General features: G+C 45.2%; 1 protein-coding gene across 1 annotated transcript in view; it reads right to left on the bottom strand.

The window, feature by feature from the left end:
* The window catches only part of LOC144124213 (uncharacterized), a 37,902-nt gene extending 22,626 nt beyond the window's left edge, over nt 1-15,276 (bottom strand). The window contains exons 1-7 of the mRNA XM_077656860.1: nt 15,175-15,276; nt 14,701-14,770; nt 12,889-13,031; nt 10,494-10,651; nt 7,813-7,964; nt 4,839-4,943; nt 2,710-2,957 (exon numbers count right to left, since the gene is read on the bottom strand). Of these exons, the coding sequence (XP_077512986.1) occupies nt 2,710-2,957; nt 4,839-4,943; nt 7,813-7,964; nt 10,494-10,651; nt 12,889-13,031; nt 14,701-14,770; nt 15,175-15,276 (978 nt within the window). The remainder of the gene's footprint in view (nt 1-2,709; nt 2,958-4,838; nt 4,944-7,812; nt 7,965-10,493; nt 10,652-12,888; nt 13,032-14,700; nt 14,771-15,174) is intronic.
* Between the last annotated feature and the right edge of the window lie 207 nt (nt 15,277-15,483).

Here is a 15,483-nt window from a genome sequence, read left to right as displayed (position 1 = left end):
GCATCAAAAAGGGGCTCTCAATGTCGCGGTACGCTTAGGATGTTCAATGATGGCACTTCACAGATACCCTCGAGCGAGAATTTTTTATGCGCTCGGTGTAATATTTGAATTTCCGCGGCCTCCCCACCTTTCCCTCTCCTCTCGTAAATATTTGCAGCCGCAGTGGCCGCCGCCATGGTAGCTGCCTGACGGCTGAAAAAGTTGGCGTGGCGGACCAATGATAACTCTCGGCTGCAGACGTCACTCGCACGACATGACGTTGTATGCCAGGTTTCGTGCAAAATCCCGGCACCGCTGGTCGCCGCGAGGTGCGAAAGCGGGAATTTTTCAAAAAAATAGTTTAAATTTTCACTTCGCTTCTGAGGTCTCCTGCGTGGCTTGAACGCTCGGTGGCCTGTACTCGACATAGAGCAAGCATTTTATAGCCAAGCTTGAGCACCATATTCAGTGACCCTTTAAACCGGCAGCAGTACCGAACGGCCTCAAATAAAGCTGTCGAAGCCTTGAGAGCCCCAAAGAATACATTCATGTAATCTTTGTATCTGGCTACTATTCGATGGCCATCTGGCTACAGAACAACAAGATTTACTTGTTCCCCTGGACCCTTCAACCGGAATTCAGCTGGTGGCAAATTAGTGACGTTTGTAGACAGTAACCGTACCCGAACTCTAGAACGCAAGGCCATGTATGTGCATGCGCCGACATTCGTCTGCAGCTGCCGCAGACGGCTGCCAGTGTTCACTATAAGTACCATGACTGAAGCTATAGCCTCCGTCGTTTAAACGATTATCTTGTTTTGTTATCACATGGAAAGAAAAACAGAAATTGACATGAGCATAGTTCTCGCAACGAAGTAAGAAAAGCAATATTGGTTTCGATATTGTACAGTTAAAGGCTGACTAAAAGCGCAATACCGCCAGAAGTAGTAGAATCTTGTCAGTAACAGTTAAAAGGTGAGATAAGGATTCACAGAGTATGTTAGGATGTTTACGGTTTTATGGCGTTTAACATCCCAAAAAGTCAGGTTAAGAGGGACGCCGTATAGTGACGCGCTCAGGATAAGTTCGACCGCCTGGGGTTCTTTAGCGTTAACCGACGTTGCAAAGTACACGGGCCTCTAGAATTTCACCTCCATCGAAACGCGACTGCCGTGTCCAAGTTCGAACCGGCATCTCTCGAGTCAGCAGCCGAGCGCCGTAACCATTGAGTCACCGCGGTGGCTTAAAGTATGTTAAGAGTTTTTTTTTTCGAAATCAGCCAAATCGATCTAATCAAAAACCGAGATTAAGGCCTAAGTTTTTTACCCGCACAAACCCTAGCACAATCTAATAGGTTATATGATATGCTTTACATGTTAGAACAGCTCTACACCTCAATGTAGCCAAAAAGTACGCAAATAATTTATATAATATCAGTATATAAACTTTGTATTTGATTCTCCTATGCCAGGCTCTGGATTTAGCCCTGTTTTGTTTAGAAAACTTTCTTTAGAGTTATTTTCATCCTCTGTTTGTGAAAAACTACGCTGCGAATACAGCAGGAAAACAAATACAACATGCATTGTGTGCAATTGGGTGCGCTGCTCTGCTTCCACACCAGTAAGTAAATGCAGATGCTTCTGTCAGAAGCACTGACATGACAGCCTTCTTTTGTAGTGCTCACACTTAGGTAGCGGAAAAGTCCATTAGCTAGAACGTATAGGATCTAGAATATATTTTACAACACTGTTACATACTAAAGTCTGAGTTCTGAAGCAATAGCAAACGCGTACAGACGGAAAACAAGACGACAGCGAGTATTGTTTCCCGTCAGCCATTTCGCTTGTAATAATGAATTGAGAAATCCACTGCCAACTAGTCCAACTAAACGCTTTCACGTTCACTGCAGCAGAGGCGCATCCTTGCTTCATCGGCAACGGGGCTGATGATCCCGTCGTTATCGTCATCATCTTGTTTCACATCCTCCCCCCGATCTCTTCACATCGTATGCAGTCGACGAGAAGGTAGCGTGGTGGAAGGAATAAACGAAACCACGCTCAAAACAGACCAAACTAAGAAGCTCTAGCTGTCAGAGAAAGCTCTTACGAGTGTAAGATCCTGCTCTTACATGAGCAGGATCTGGCGCGTTTTATTTGATATAGGATTTGCAAATAGGTTTTATAAGCGTTACTGGGCATCTTTCGTTCTCACAGCTTCTGCAAAAGTAGGATTTAAAAATTATTTGTCCATTACGGGAAAATTTTACTTATTTTATGCTTCTGAAATCAGCCCATTTTGAAAAATAGTCATGTCCAAATTAGGTCTCTAATGCAAGAGACGCTTTTACTTACATTCCCAAGAAGTTGATATGTACATTTTTGTTTTCAATTCTGAACAACATAGGTTGATTATTGTTCTTTAGACGCATAATATCCTTACATTATGTACGTTTATTTTGCACCTTTATAAAATAGATGTCAGAACTGCTGGTAATAAGATATCTGGGCCTATCCAAACTGTAATCAAGCAGGCGTTAGAGCATGTAACCATTCCAGAATTGTGTATTCGCCTGGAAGTAAACTGGAATAATTAATTATTAATCAATTAATGGATACCTGATTGATTATTTGGTTGTTTAATTGATCAATAAATTTATTATAAATAATAATTTATTTATTTACTTGCGCAGAAAAAGTAAAGAAAATCTTAATGAGGCTTCACAAGTGCTTACCTGATTATTCACAGCACTGCTGGCCGAAGTAGCAGGCTTTTCAGAGGCGGTTTTCAGGTGTTGCGAATCCGCCACCTCTGGAATGCGGCTGTGAGCACCACCGGTCACCATCTTTTCACCAGGTTCGTTACCCTGGCGTAGTAGTGCTGTTGGATTGGGCGACTCGAGAAAGTCGTAGTCCAAGTATCCTGTCCCAATATCTGTCCGCCTAGGGCCTCTGACCTTACATCCAAGGGATTGCACAGAATCTGAGGGCAAAGTTAAAAAGAAAAGTGAGCGATAAGTTCGAAGGAGTGTTGCTGCTGTGTCCTGTGTTGAGTAAAAACTTCAACTCATTAGCGCTGGAAAAAAAGATATCGCGCTCTGGTCAGTTGCTTGCGAACGTCTCGACAAGTGGAATTGTCTTTGTCTGGGGAAAGAGCTGGCCACTGGCGGGCTTTAAATAGGGTCATCTTCCTGGAAGACCTTATTTAAACCTTACCAATGATAAACGCTTTGCCCAGACGAAGGCAACTCCAGTTGTCAAAAATTTGGCAAGCACCCTGAGGTTTTCTCTCCCTTCTTCACTTTGTGATTATCAAGAAACACTTGATCAGTTTCTCTCTACTATGGACTTCGATCGGTTTCGTTCATTACTACGAATTTTCCTTTACGATTCCGTGATTTTGGCTATATCGAAAATAAGCTTGTGTTTCAGACTTTCGTACACGGGAAACACAATTTCGGCAAAAAAGATTCAACCATCCACACCCACCATTATCACAAGCGCTGAGTCTACTCGCAGTGAAAGGCCACTCCCGGTGATCTACTGACCCGGCCGCACTAGCTGTAGCGGCCCGTTTCAAGCGACTTTAACTTCGTCCTTACTACTCCCGACACTTTATCAGCCTTCGTTCTCATGAGACAGCATGAAAACGCCGAAGGTTGTAGCAAACCGCCATTCCCCGTACCGCAGTCAGCTACTTCGAGAAAATTTTGAGGGACTACCAAATACACTGCCTGCGATTAAGGTCTGACTGTATGCTAACAGCACATAGCGGATAATACTCGTTTGTTGATCAGGATCCTAATTTCGAAAATCAGCTGTAGCGATATTAGGGGAAACGCTACTTTTCAGTGGCGTATTACCAACCATAATTCGCCCAAGCTAGGGGCCTGTATTTTCAGTTATATTCATAATTTTGCAAATTACCATTGCCGGACAGACCGCATAGGTCGTGACGGGCTCCGACTGTGACGATCTACTGTTCAGACTGGAGCCTCGGATGCTCTTTGCGGTGACCGCTACGTAAGAACTTAAAATTGCTTAAGCAGATTACGACACTTCCCAGCGAGGCGCTGGGACAATTAGGCTTGAAAAGTTAGGAATGCACCAGTTTCAAAGCAGAGCAAAGGGAAGAACAACGCTCCTTTTGGCGTTGGTGCCTGAGGCTTCCCACAGGTACTGGAGGGCCGTTCACTACTAGACATGGAGCCCCGGCTTCTCCTCGCTATTGTTAAGCTCTCTAAAAAGTTAAAAAGGACATCACAGGAGTACCTTCGTAAGGCATTAAATTTATTTAGTTTACATTCAGAAAAGCCTGAAATTCGAGGTGCGTATGGCAGTAGATGGCAGAGAACAGAAATGCGGAGGATGATAAAATTTTGCCTCGTCGACACACTGCTGCTGTTTCTCACAGCTTCTCCAAAAAATGAAGAAAAATAACTCATTTATCCTGCACGATAACAGTGTTGGCGAAGGAACAACAGCAGAAGTTCCACCTAACTTCTGGCTCCATGTTATTAATTATTCATGGCATCAGAATGAAGACCGCATGGCACTACACATTCCCTAAGCCAGCCGAATTCATGTTAAAGCTGATAGGGTGTTTCTTGGGGCAAATTGTACTTGTGGCAAATTACCCTATGTGGAGACGTTATCGCTGGGAAGATCTGCTGCCAACAGCGACGAAATCCTGTACATGAGGGAGCCGCGGGTTCTGATTGCGTTGACAGCTGCTGAAGGATATTAAAAAAAATTTCAGCGAAATTTAGGAGGACATTTAGGAGGAATATACAGGCGCTGGTTTAAAAGCTGCAAATCCGGCTGTTTCAAGCAAGGCAAGCGGTACAACAAAAGACCAACACACCGTCGAGCACTGGTGTCGGAGGCTTAGTAGAAGAGCTAGGAGGATCATCAAGGATGCTGATTCGTCCGGAAGACCTGGCACCAAGGCTTTTCCTCGGCGTAACCCCTGTTAAAAGCAAAAGGTCATTTTGTTGAATTTTATCAGGATTTTTGGTAGGTTGAGGTAGCATATCGCTAATAGAAAACTGCTTATTTTTCAAATCTCCTTTCCACCTGCAGTTACCAACGTCACTAACATGGAGAAAACTGGATAAGAAAAATATGGAAATCTAAGGCGGATAGTGCGAAATTTTTGGTTGACTCGAACTTTGTCGTTTATAAGGGCATTAAGTAGGCAAGTTTGGTATGTGCACTTTCAAAGGCGCATAAAAAGACAAGCGGATGAAGGAAGAACATATAGACTCGCAACTGAAACTTTTTTCGCGACAGGAACACGTATAAATAGGAAACAAATCCCAGAAATACCCAAAAGCAACAATCGCCACATGAGAACGTTCTCACCCATCAGGTGATAGAAAGAGCTGAAGCATTAAAACAGATTATCCTTGAAACCCAAGAGGGGAGACTGATAATTAAATCCCTACCTGTCGTTTGTCTCTACTGACTTTGCTAAGCATGCAGTGACAAGGCAAAAAGCCAAAAAAAAAGGTTCATTACACTTTTATGATGACTATGTCGGCCAAGAAAAAATCGCTAGACATAAGGAATCACCCCACTGCTTGATTTTTGTCCTTTGTCGGCAAGCACAATAAAGTTTTTTATGTTGTTTCACGACCAATGGCGACTCAGGCCATGAAGGACGCTGGAGTCGAGGGCACCTGGCAGCGTAGACGCCTGGAACTGGTATCTACGGTGTGCAGCAGCTTGACAACGGTCCGGAATGCAAGTGGTTTCAATCTACATCGCTACACATTCTACTAACCTAACCCAGAAGAAATTCCATTGTGTTCTCCCATGCTGCCTGTTAATCAGGTGTGTGCTCTTTCCTAGAGAGTCATGGTTTGGAGCGTAGTTTCTTCTATTCTCTACATGTGTGTGCATTCCGCACATAACACAAAACCGCCATACACTGCACTTCGGAATACCCGTTGTTGTGTGTCAGACAAGGCTGCTTATTCATAGCCTTTCTCACTCGAGAGCTACGAAGGAAATAACGAGTACAGAAAGGTTTTAGCCATTAAAAAATTTCTTTGCACAGCGAGGGCTCGCGCCCTACACACCACATACGGCCGGACCGACAATGTGGAGTACGTGGACGCAGCGGAATACCGACAAACTCAGAGGAAAGAGTTTGCACTTGTCGCGGTGAAAGGAACGGCGCCCCGTTTGCGGCCGCGTCGATGGAAACCACCTACTCCGAGACGGCGGAGTAAACGGCAATAGCATTGTGTATAGCGAACATGCGTGCTGATATTATATTCAGCGACTCCAAAACAGCCATTCGCGATTTCGCGAGGGGCCGTATCACATCTACCGCACTCCGCATCCTTCAAAACACACCACTTCCGATTAGGGAAGTTGAATTGATATGGGTCCCGTCCCACTCGTCCAATCCAGGGAACAAGGCGGCTCACGCACAAGCCCGAGGTTTCGTCGACCGGGCAATGAGCGCGCCCTCCGACCCGAACTTAACGAGGGACGGGTTGATCTCATTTCATGACATCAACCATCACTTAAGGCTCACCCCACAAATCGTTAACTAAAGTGCAGGAAGTTACCTGGCGCCGACTGCAAACACGCTCCCTTCTGAATCCGCCAGCGTTTGCCCTCATGCACCCTGGCCAGTACGACCCAAACTGCCATAAATGTGGTGAAAGAGCCACAAACGACCGCATTCTGTGGAACTGCGCAATTGGTCCGCCTCCGGCGGAGTTGATACAGCTCCCTTCTCCCGAGCGGTGGGAGGCTGTGCTGGTCAGCTCGGACCCAAAGATTCAAGTACGGGCAATCGAGTGGGCCAATGAGGTCGCCGCCAGCCATGGGCTAGCGGCCATCTAGTATGTGTCTCCTGCAACCTGCTCTTGACGCAATAAATGTTTTGGTATCCAATCCAATTGTGCTTAAACACAGACCACCGGCTGAGGCAAGAGTAGTCTACATGGTACATTTCTGCATAGAGGCCAGAACACAGGGTCGTTGAGCTTCTTACTGAAATCCAAAACAAAATTTGACCCAACAGCGAGATATATATATATATATATATATATATATATATATATATATATATATATATATATATATATATATATATATATCCTACCGGCAGCATGTGATTGCTTTTTCTTCTGCTTTATAATCATAATCTTGAGTGATAAAATATTTACGCTAGCAATGTCCAATTAATCATCAGTGTCAATAATAAATCCTTGCTCTCATTTCACTGACTGTTGGCTTTCTGCATGCATATTAAAATGTGCCCCTTTATCTCCATATCAATAATTCAGCGTTGGAGAATCACAGGTTAGATAACGCACATTTATAACCATCGCCGATACATCCTTGCAACTCATTCACCCATTAAAATTTCCCTCCCATATTGGCGTAAAACTTCAGAAGAAAACATACATCGCCATATCAGAGAAACTGATAGCTTAACATGTCTTTCTTACTCAATAACATTATATCCTTTCGCCCTCAATGCTGGCCAGGGCGAAAGAGCCAGGTGATCGAAATTATTCCGGAGCCCTCCACTACGGCACCTCTCTATTCTTCCTTTCTTCTTTCACTCCCTCCTTTATCTCTTCCCTTACGGCGCGGTTAAGGTGTCCAACGATATGAGACAGATACTGCGCCATTTCCTTTCCCCAAAAACCAATTATTATTATTATTTTCCATTGAGAGGTTAATTGCCGTTTTGTCACGGTGTATCGAGTGTCTCCAGCTTAATTTTCTTTTTCCAGAGCAAAGCGGAAAATGCCATGACAGTGCCCCGGCATGTAGAATGTACACGGAAGAAAGTGTCCATGGGGTACAACCTGCGGCCCGGAGCAGATTCTCCGAGTCCTGGGTGAACGTGTCGAGGAGCATCCGTCTCGACGCGCTGGCGTCCTCGTCTTCCTCGGGGATCACCGAGAACTCTCCACTCTGGTCCTCCGACCTTTTCCCCGGAGGATGCAAGGACGGCCTCCTGCGTTGAAAACAGCAATGGAGCACCCTCGTTTTTGCCTCCAAGGTCCAACTATGCGGTGTCGTGAGGGCCCACTGTGCTGTCTTGTGCAGGACTGCTTGCAGAGTGAAAGACCCCAAATGTCCCCTTCATCGATGTGCACGCGTTCAGTGTCGTGCCCATCTGCACTTGAGAAGCGTTCAATGTGTGCCCCTGGAGTGGACGCGGGTATGCACGTGTGCGATGTTCGTGTGGCGGGAAAGATCTTATTTGGTCGCGCCGACCAAGCGATCTGCGTTTCCTTCTGTGGGTGCGGCGGAGTATACTTGAGCTACTGCCACAGAGCCCAGCCTCAGACTCAATTCGGAAAACAGCGACGCCCACTTTGATTACTCACTCCTTTATCAGCCATTCGGCGTCATTAGGTACGAACTTGTTTTCAGCGCGCTACTTAATCTTAAAGTGATAGCTCATGTTAAGCCTGGCAGCGTACGAAATTAATTGCTGAGCCCCTACGCGGAACCCTTGGTCAATATTCTATCTTGGCTGCTCCAGTTAACCTTAAAGCACAAAGAACTGCGTTCTTCCTTTCAATTGGCACACTGCCCGGGTACTAGTAATATAAAAAAAAATGACCGTCTTTACTCTAGTAACTATCGCCTCGTGACATTAATCTATACTACGTGTAAATTTATAGAACACAAATTATCAAACTTCAGTGACATTCTTAGAGAAAACGGCCTTGGCCTCATTTCAGCATGGATTCTGGAAAGAAGTTTCGACTATCAGCGAACTGATAAATACTATATGCGTATTAAGGCTGCGATTTGGACAAACAAGGCACTGCTTGACTGCTAAACAACGGGTAAAAACAGCACTGTCGGAAGAAAGAACACGCAACAGAAGCGCTAGCTCGCAACAGCTGTAGTATTCATTGAGAAGTGAAAAACATACACTACGTTGCCGTGGTGCAAACACGCATTCATTGCACGTGCCATACTTGGCTCGCACTAACATCTTCAGGAAGTCGTTTAACCCATCTACTATCGACCACTGGAATGAACGTGCATTAGTAGTCTTTTCCACACTTGAACTGTCTTTCATCAACGTGTACTCAATGCGCTTTCTTGAATATATTTGGTCTTTTAATATCTTTCTCTTTATTTGAAGTAGTTTCAAGTATTTTCCAAGCGGTTCTTGTGTTTTAATATAAAGTGTTGTTCGCTCGTGATTTTGCTGTATTAAATTTCTTTTTCCCTGTGAGACGCCAGTGCTAGGACAAGGTCACAGCGCGCGAAACGCGGTGGGTAGGCAATTTTTTGGAAAAACAACACAACTGAGGACACCGGAGAGCACAGCAGACATCTACATGTACGCTGAAATTAGAAACGCCACTATTGGTAAGACTAGGGTCTGTGCGCCAGAACCTCAAATCAATGGCCAGCAACGGTGCCACCTACACGGAGGCTCAATCTAAAACACGAAATTGCTTGCCTTATGGAGAGCCGTCAACACCACAATCACCCCCACAGGTGATTTTGCGGAACGGAGAATTTTAAATCGCTATCGAATCGTAACTGGCTCATGCGCATCTATAGCAGAGCTGTCCGCACAAACTGCAAAAGATTCGGTGACCAACGACATCCGGAACAGACGTCGGAACAAACGGCAAAATTGTATGGACACCGGGTCGCACTGGCGCGGAGGGGGAAACGCAGCCGCGCAATCGGGTCGGGTTGATCACACGTACAACGCCCCACACCTCAACTTCCTGCCGAACACGGTAGATCAAAAACCATATCAAAACCTTCAATGAAGACTCCCCCCACAAACCACTGATACACTACGTTCGCACCTAAATAAAAGCAGAGAGCAGACGCCGGTTATCGGAAAGAACACAAGCGCCGGTGTTTGACACTGAAGCTCACTCGGCTACTAGAGTTCTTACACAAAGCTCTTGAAAGCACAGCGTACACCCCGTACATACGCCACAAGTGGCCTCTTGCCAGACCGGAAACACCTGTGCACGACAGATGCAACCACTTCCAAGAACACTACAAAGGAGATCTTAGTCATTTTATGTGGACTTGCCCATTTCTCTCGCGAGGAAGAAAATTCATATTCAGCACATATCGCATAACTACATGGCTACCCTAGCAGACCCGATGCGATCCAGCACGGCAGCACAACATGCCATCGCGGCGCACAGTAGTTCGAGCGGCCTGCTTCGAGTAGTGTAGGAGGCCGACGGATGTAAGACTTGCAGCTCTGAAGGCTATGAAAACGATCGAATAAAAGTCACTACTGCACCTGCACCACAAATCCTCCCAATTCCCCAACTGTGACCGAGTGCCATCCCTTCTTTGCGATTATGACTTTATTCATTCATTAACTTCCATGTATTGCCCTCCTCCTAGGTCTTCAATGCATCCAGTACGTTTTCAATAAATAAACTACACTTGGCTGGAGAGAAAGCCGACTACCACTTCCCGATGCCTGTTGGTCACAGACGTGGAAGTGCGACGGTGAATAATGGTAAAAAATACGCACTGGTCCTGAATGTCTGCATCGTCGTCGGCGTCGGAGACTCGGACCAGAGTGAAGTCGACACCGGGATTCATTAACTCATCCAGCAGAGTCACGGCTCGTGACTGGTACTCGTACATTGTGCGTGAGTGCTGCATAGCCATTTCCAGCAACGCCTTTACCTGCAGGGAGTGTTAGTAAAGAAAATAGCTCTTTTTCACTTATAGTTGGTGTACGTTGTCAGATGTCAAAAGGCACAATTCTCAGTCGCAAAGAAGGTCGTTAAACGGGGCCCTGAACCACACTCTCCTTGCCCAACTAAATGCTTTTGAAAAAAAAAAAGTTCTTTAAAGAGCTACTTTAGCGGGTGAAGGATGAATATAAAACATTTATCTTTTGCAGCTTCCTTATTCCCCTTATTTCTCTTTCATCCAAGCTTCCGGTAACATCGCCGCATATACCAAGACCACAGGGCAAGTGACGTTGCCCACTGCAACAACCCTTGCACTAATACTTCATTAAGCAAATCGTGGCGGATTACGATGGCCACGTGTTCCACTCAAGTTTCGCGGCGTCAGGCGTAATACCCTAGTACAGCCCAACACAAAGGCTTCGACTAAATTTATCTTGTTTAGAATGAAATCACAAGTTTTCAATTTCGTACTAAACTTTTGTGGAGCTTTAACAAGTAATTAAGACTTCCCCGAAGGGACATCGTTAGGTTATTTGGTGCTCTAACTTCGACAAACCGAGACAAACATTCCAACGTTTTGTCTTATGGAGAACACACAAGTTCTTGTGATAGAAAGGTCGACTGGAATGGCCTTCCCCACGAAATCGTTGCTACTACCTGCCCATCTTCCTGATTGCAACTTCTGCATGACCATTTTTTTTCAATAATGAGTTACCATAATCCTTACTGTATGTATAATAACCTACCCCTTATGTAATGCCGCAGCGGGGATATTTAAGGTAAACTAAACTGAACTGAACCGTCCTAGGCAACCCTTCTCACATAAGTGCGCACAATCCGAAGTCAACGTGCGACACATTCACCGACGACAGATTCTTGGAAGCATTTACTCTGAAAGCCCACTTCGAGAACTTTCGTTTGCCAGCTCAAGAACTGGATGTTTTAGATTATGGCGTACATTAGCATCGCGGACACGTCTTGTTAGTTGAACAGCATGGTTTTCACAATGTGAAAGGCGTCATCCATATAACTATTGCTAAAATAAGGTTGAACAATCATCAATAAAACCAATGCGGGAATGATATCCTGATTACTATGTATGACACAAACATGAATAAAACATATTTAAAGGCCCTCAAAGTAATACTGAGACAATTGCATTCAATTACTCTCCTCTAAAACACATCTGGTTATGTTCAGGTTGACTGGGCAGCAAAAAACTCATTTATCGCCAAGGATAATGGGTTACAAAATCTTCCCGTTAGTCTAAAGTTAACAGGTAAGGGTTTTGACTAACTTCTGCCAAACTTTGAAAAATAATAACCAGATCTACGAAGGCTTACCTTCCGCAGAATTATAGGCTATCGTCATCGCCAGGCAAGCGTATTTTTAAACTATCCTAGTTTTGCAATTCAGAGAGGTAAATTAGCCCAGTTTATAATCAATAACTTCAGAGAAAAAAATTCAGTGCAAGATGTAGAATGTCATGAGAAATGCCCGTGAAGATCTTTTTCTTAAAAGAGAATTCGTAGTTTTTCTTTTTCGCTTCAAATACAGCACGAGAAATTCAAACATCACGTCCCTATACGCTTTTGCGTAGGGACAATATGTATCCTCAAACGCGCCCTGACTGGAGGAAATCAATTTCACAAAACTGTAATGTATAAACAGCCAGCCGGTAATAGCGTCAGTTATGCATGAGCGCGTGGTTTCGTTTTCCTATCACGATCAATATGCTGACGGATGACTATCATGTTGGACAGAAATTGTTTGTGCTGGCCTATCAGAATACGGATCACTAGCTCTCATCCCAGAACCACGGCCCGCTACGAAGACGAAAATGTAGGTAATTTAAAGTTGTTAATTAGAAAAAAGGTGAGTTAAATATATATTCACCTGTACAAGACGGCTGTGAGCGTGCTCCAGTAAAACCTTCGTCGACATCGTTCACTAGAGATTGTTAAGTTGGGTAAGTTGTACTTAGCATGCCATTTTAGGTTACTTCAGCGCGAGAAGGATGACAACACAGGTACTTCTCTTAGTCTCGTCCTTTTTCGCGCTATAATCACTGAAAATGACACTCTGTTGATTTTCTTAAAGATTGTCAAAATCTAGCTCAAACGCATTTTATATATCGAGGAGCAGGAGAGACGCAGTAATACGTGGAGAGGAAAGACGTCTTTTTTCCTCGCACTACACTTAAACCCTTGCAATGTTGATTCATACCTTCGGCAAGGCCAGGTTGAATACCTTCTGCTGGCTGCTGTTGGACTTCTCTAACTCTCTGATCATCTTCTTGGAGGCCACCAGAGCTCGTGCCAAGTTCTTGTTCTTCCAAAGAACAGCGCGCACTTTATTCTTGTATGTGGCTGTTTAGGGAAAGACGAAACATCAAGCATGTCAGCCTTTTATTACAACAGCACTACCTCACAAGCTAAGCTGAAAAATCCGGGGTATGTGTGCAGCCTCAAGATTTGACCTTCGACGTAGCGCCAGCATCGGAGGCCTTGCGCAGCTCCTCCATCAACGCGCGAAACCGGCACTCCACTCCGCCCCCTCCTCCCCGGCGCGCGGCTGCTGATAGCGGCTGACGATAAGACCATGCATGCGGTTACCTTTAATATAATAATTGGTTTTTTGGGGAAAGGAAATGGCGCAGTATCTGTCTCATATATCGTTGGACACCTGAACCGCGCCAAGGGAAGGAATAAAGGAGGGAGTGAAAGAAGAAAGGAATAGGTGCCGTAGTGGAGGGCTCCGGAATAATTTCGACCAGGCGGTGTTGCCTTATGTGCTTCCGCACGTCCTACTCAAATTAACTACGTTGAAGCCGTACCATTTTTTTAGTTTGGGTGTAACCAGATCCACGCCTAGTCCAGCAAGGTGTGTTCAAATTACATTGAACTTTCACAATGTGCTACGAAGTTTTCGGCATGTTTCCCTCTAGATGGGCTGCACTTCGCAGAAAAGTAAAGCTTCTGCCAAAGTATCAAACTTTAGGTAATCCCTTTATTACAGGGACGCTCCTTTGGGTTTTTATCCACTGGAGACTGGTCCAGAGCTAAGGAAGTAGACGCTGTAGAAGTCCATCTGAGGTCAGGCATTTGAGCTAGTCGTTTGAGTGTTCGCCTCGCATGAGAGAAGTGCATGGTTTGATCCCCAGAGATACGGTGAGTACAAGCTTTCCCCTTACAGTTGCTTGGTGCTTGCCTTCTTTACAGTGAAATACTTGAAAAAATGGGTCACTGACATAATCTTGAATACGCTAAAAAGGGTAGCAATGACCTTTACCGCATAAGACGAATTTCAGTCCCTCACAGATAGATTTTATGTCAAGGGAGGGTAATGTGTCGAAAGGCCGTTTTTTAAGCTTGTGCTACCGATGGGTACGCCACAGCACTGGGAATCGAGCCCCGCATCTTTCGCATGACAAGCGAACTCTGAAATCGCAAGGCCGCATTCAGCCACAATTTGACAAGGCGCTCTTGAAGGCAGACTACGTCCTTCTCCCTTCAAAGAAGAAATGAATACACAACAGAGTTTCAAAGGAAAGATAAAGACGTTGACTCAAAGCACGTAAAACCACGACTTCTGGTAAATGTGCCCCTTCAATAGCGAAGTGAACCTCAGAAGTGGCAAAATTTATCACTGCGACTTCTCTAAGTACGCCTGACGTGCTCGAACTTCGCAGTGACGTCCGTGATCTAGCGTCTGAACGTAGCGGTAAACAAATATCTTGGCTACGTTGTCATGAAATAAAAGCAGTACCTCTTACGCGTTCAGTCTTTTAAGCTGTCTGGCAGCACGTTCGGAGTGCCGAAAAGCCCAAGAGAGATACAAGGCGGCCACGATCGCCTTTGTTCCAGCTGGAGTAGAAGTAGCAACGCCATCGGCTTCACCTCGTGTGGTCATGCGAACGCCGGCTACGTAATGGTATGTACTTCCTAGTTTTTCTCCTTCAATGCAAGGCAGCAAGAATCACTACAGGCGAACAATTGAAACCTTGCCAAACAAACCAGCGGGCGAGAGAACACTCACCCATTAAATCCGATGCATTGATGATGGAACTCTGGTGGCTCCTGTTGCCCCAGCGGATGTTGTACTTCACCTGCAAAGTACATTGAAATGATCCAAAGTTTTGTTAAATCATGGAACCTGACTCGAAAGTGAGACGAGTAAGTTGAAGGCCCTTTACGGCTCGTACTATAGCTGTTCCTTTCCATTCTATGCTGCAAAATTTCGAATAAAAATCACAGGAGAGTTAGAGTGTAGCACGAATGCATGAGCGTAAATTGTGTTGTGACAGTGAAGAAAGGTGGCGGATGCCTTGTGAAGAAATTCACTTGTGAAGGTGGGGACTTTCCGCAACGTACTCCAATACCACCTTGTGCAATCACCTACAACGGCCTTTCAAACCCTACACTTGAGGCCCCGATAACAATAGCCGAGGTGCAAGCCGGAGCCCGTGCATCGCAGCGCAACACCGCTCCTGGAGCGCATAAAATCACAGACGCTGTTATTCGTAACCAGAGTCATGCTCATATCAAAGCCATCACTGACTTCTTCAATGATGAACTCTAGGAGAAGGGCATTGTATCTCAGGATTGGCGTCATGCCGAAATTATCACCCTTCCCAAGCCCAGCAAGCGGCTGTCACTTGATTCCCTCCGGCACAGCTCCCTAACATCATGTTGAGGAAAATTCTATGAACGAGTCATCTACACCCTCCTCCAAAATTATTGAAGGTAATGATCTCTCCCCCCCCCCTACTATAGTTGGGTTGAGGCAAGGGCTTTCGGCTCAAGACGCCTTCCTGCTCCT

Source organism: Amblyomma americanum, chromosome 3, assembly GCF_052857255.1.
Source record: "Amblyomma americanum isolate KBUSLIRL-KWMA chromosome 3, ASM5285725v1, whole genome shotgun sequence".
Lineage (NCBI taxonomy): Eukaryota > Metazoa > Arthropoda > Arachnida > Ixodida > Ixodidae > Amblyomma > Amblyomma americanum.
Note: the sequence above shows the minus strand (reverse complement) of the source record. Positions and strands in the feature narration are given on the sequence as shown.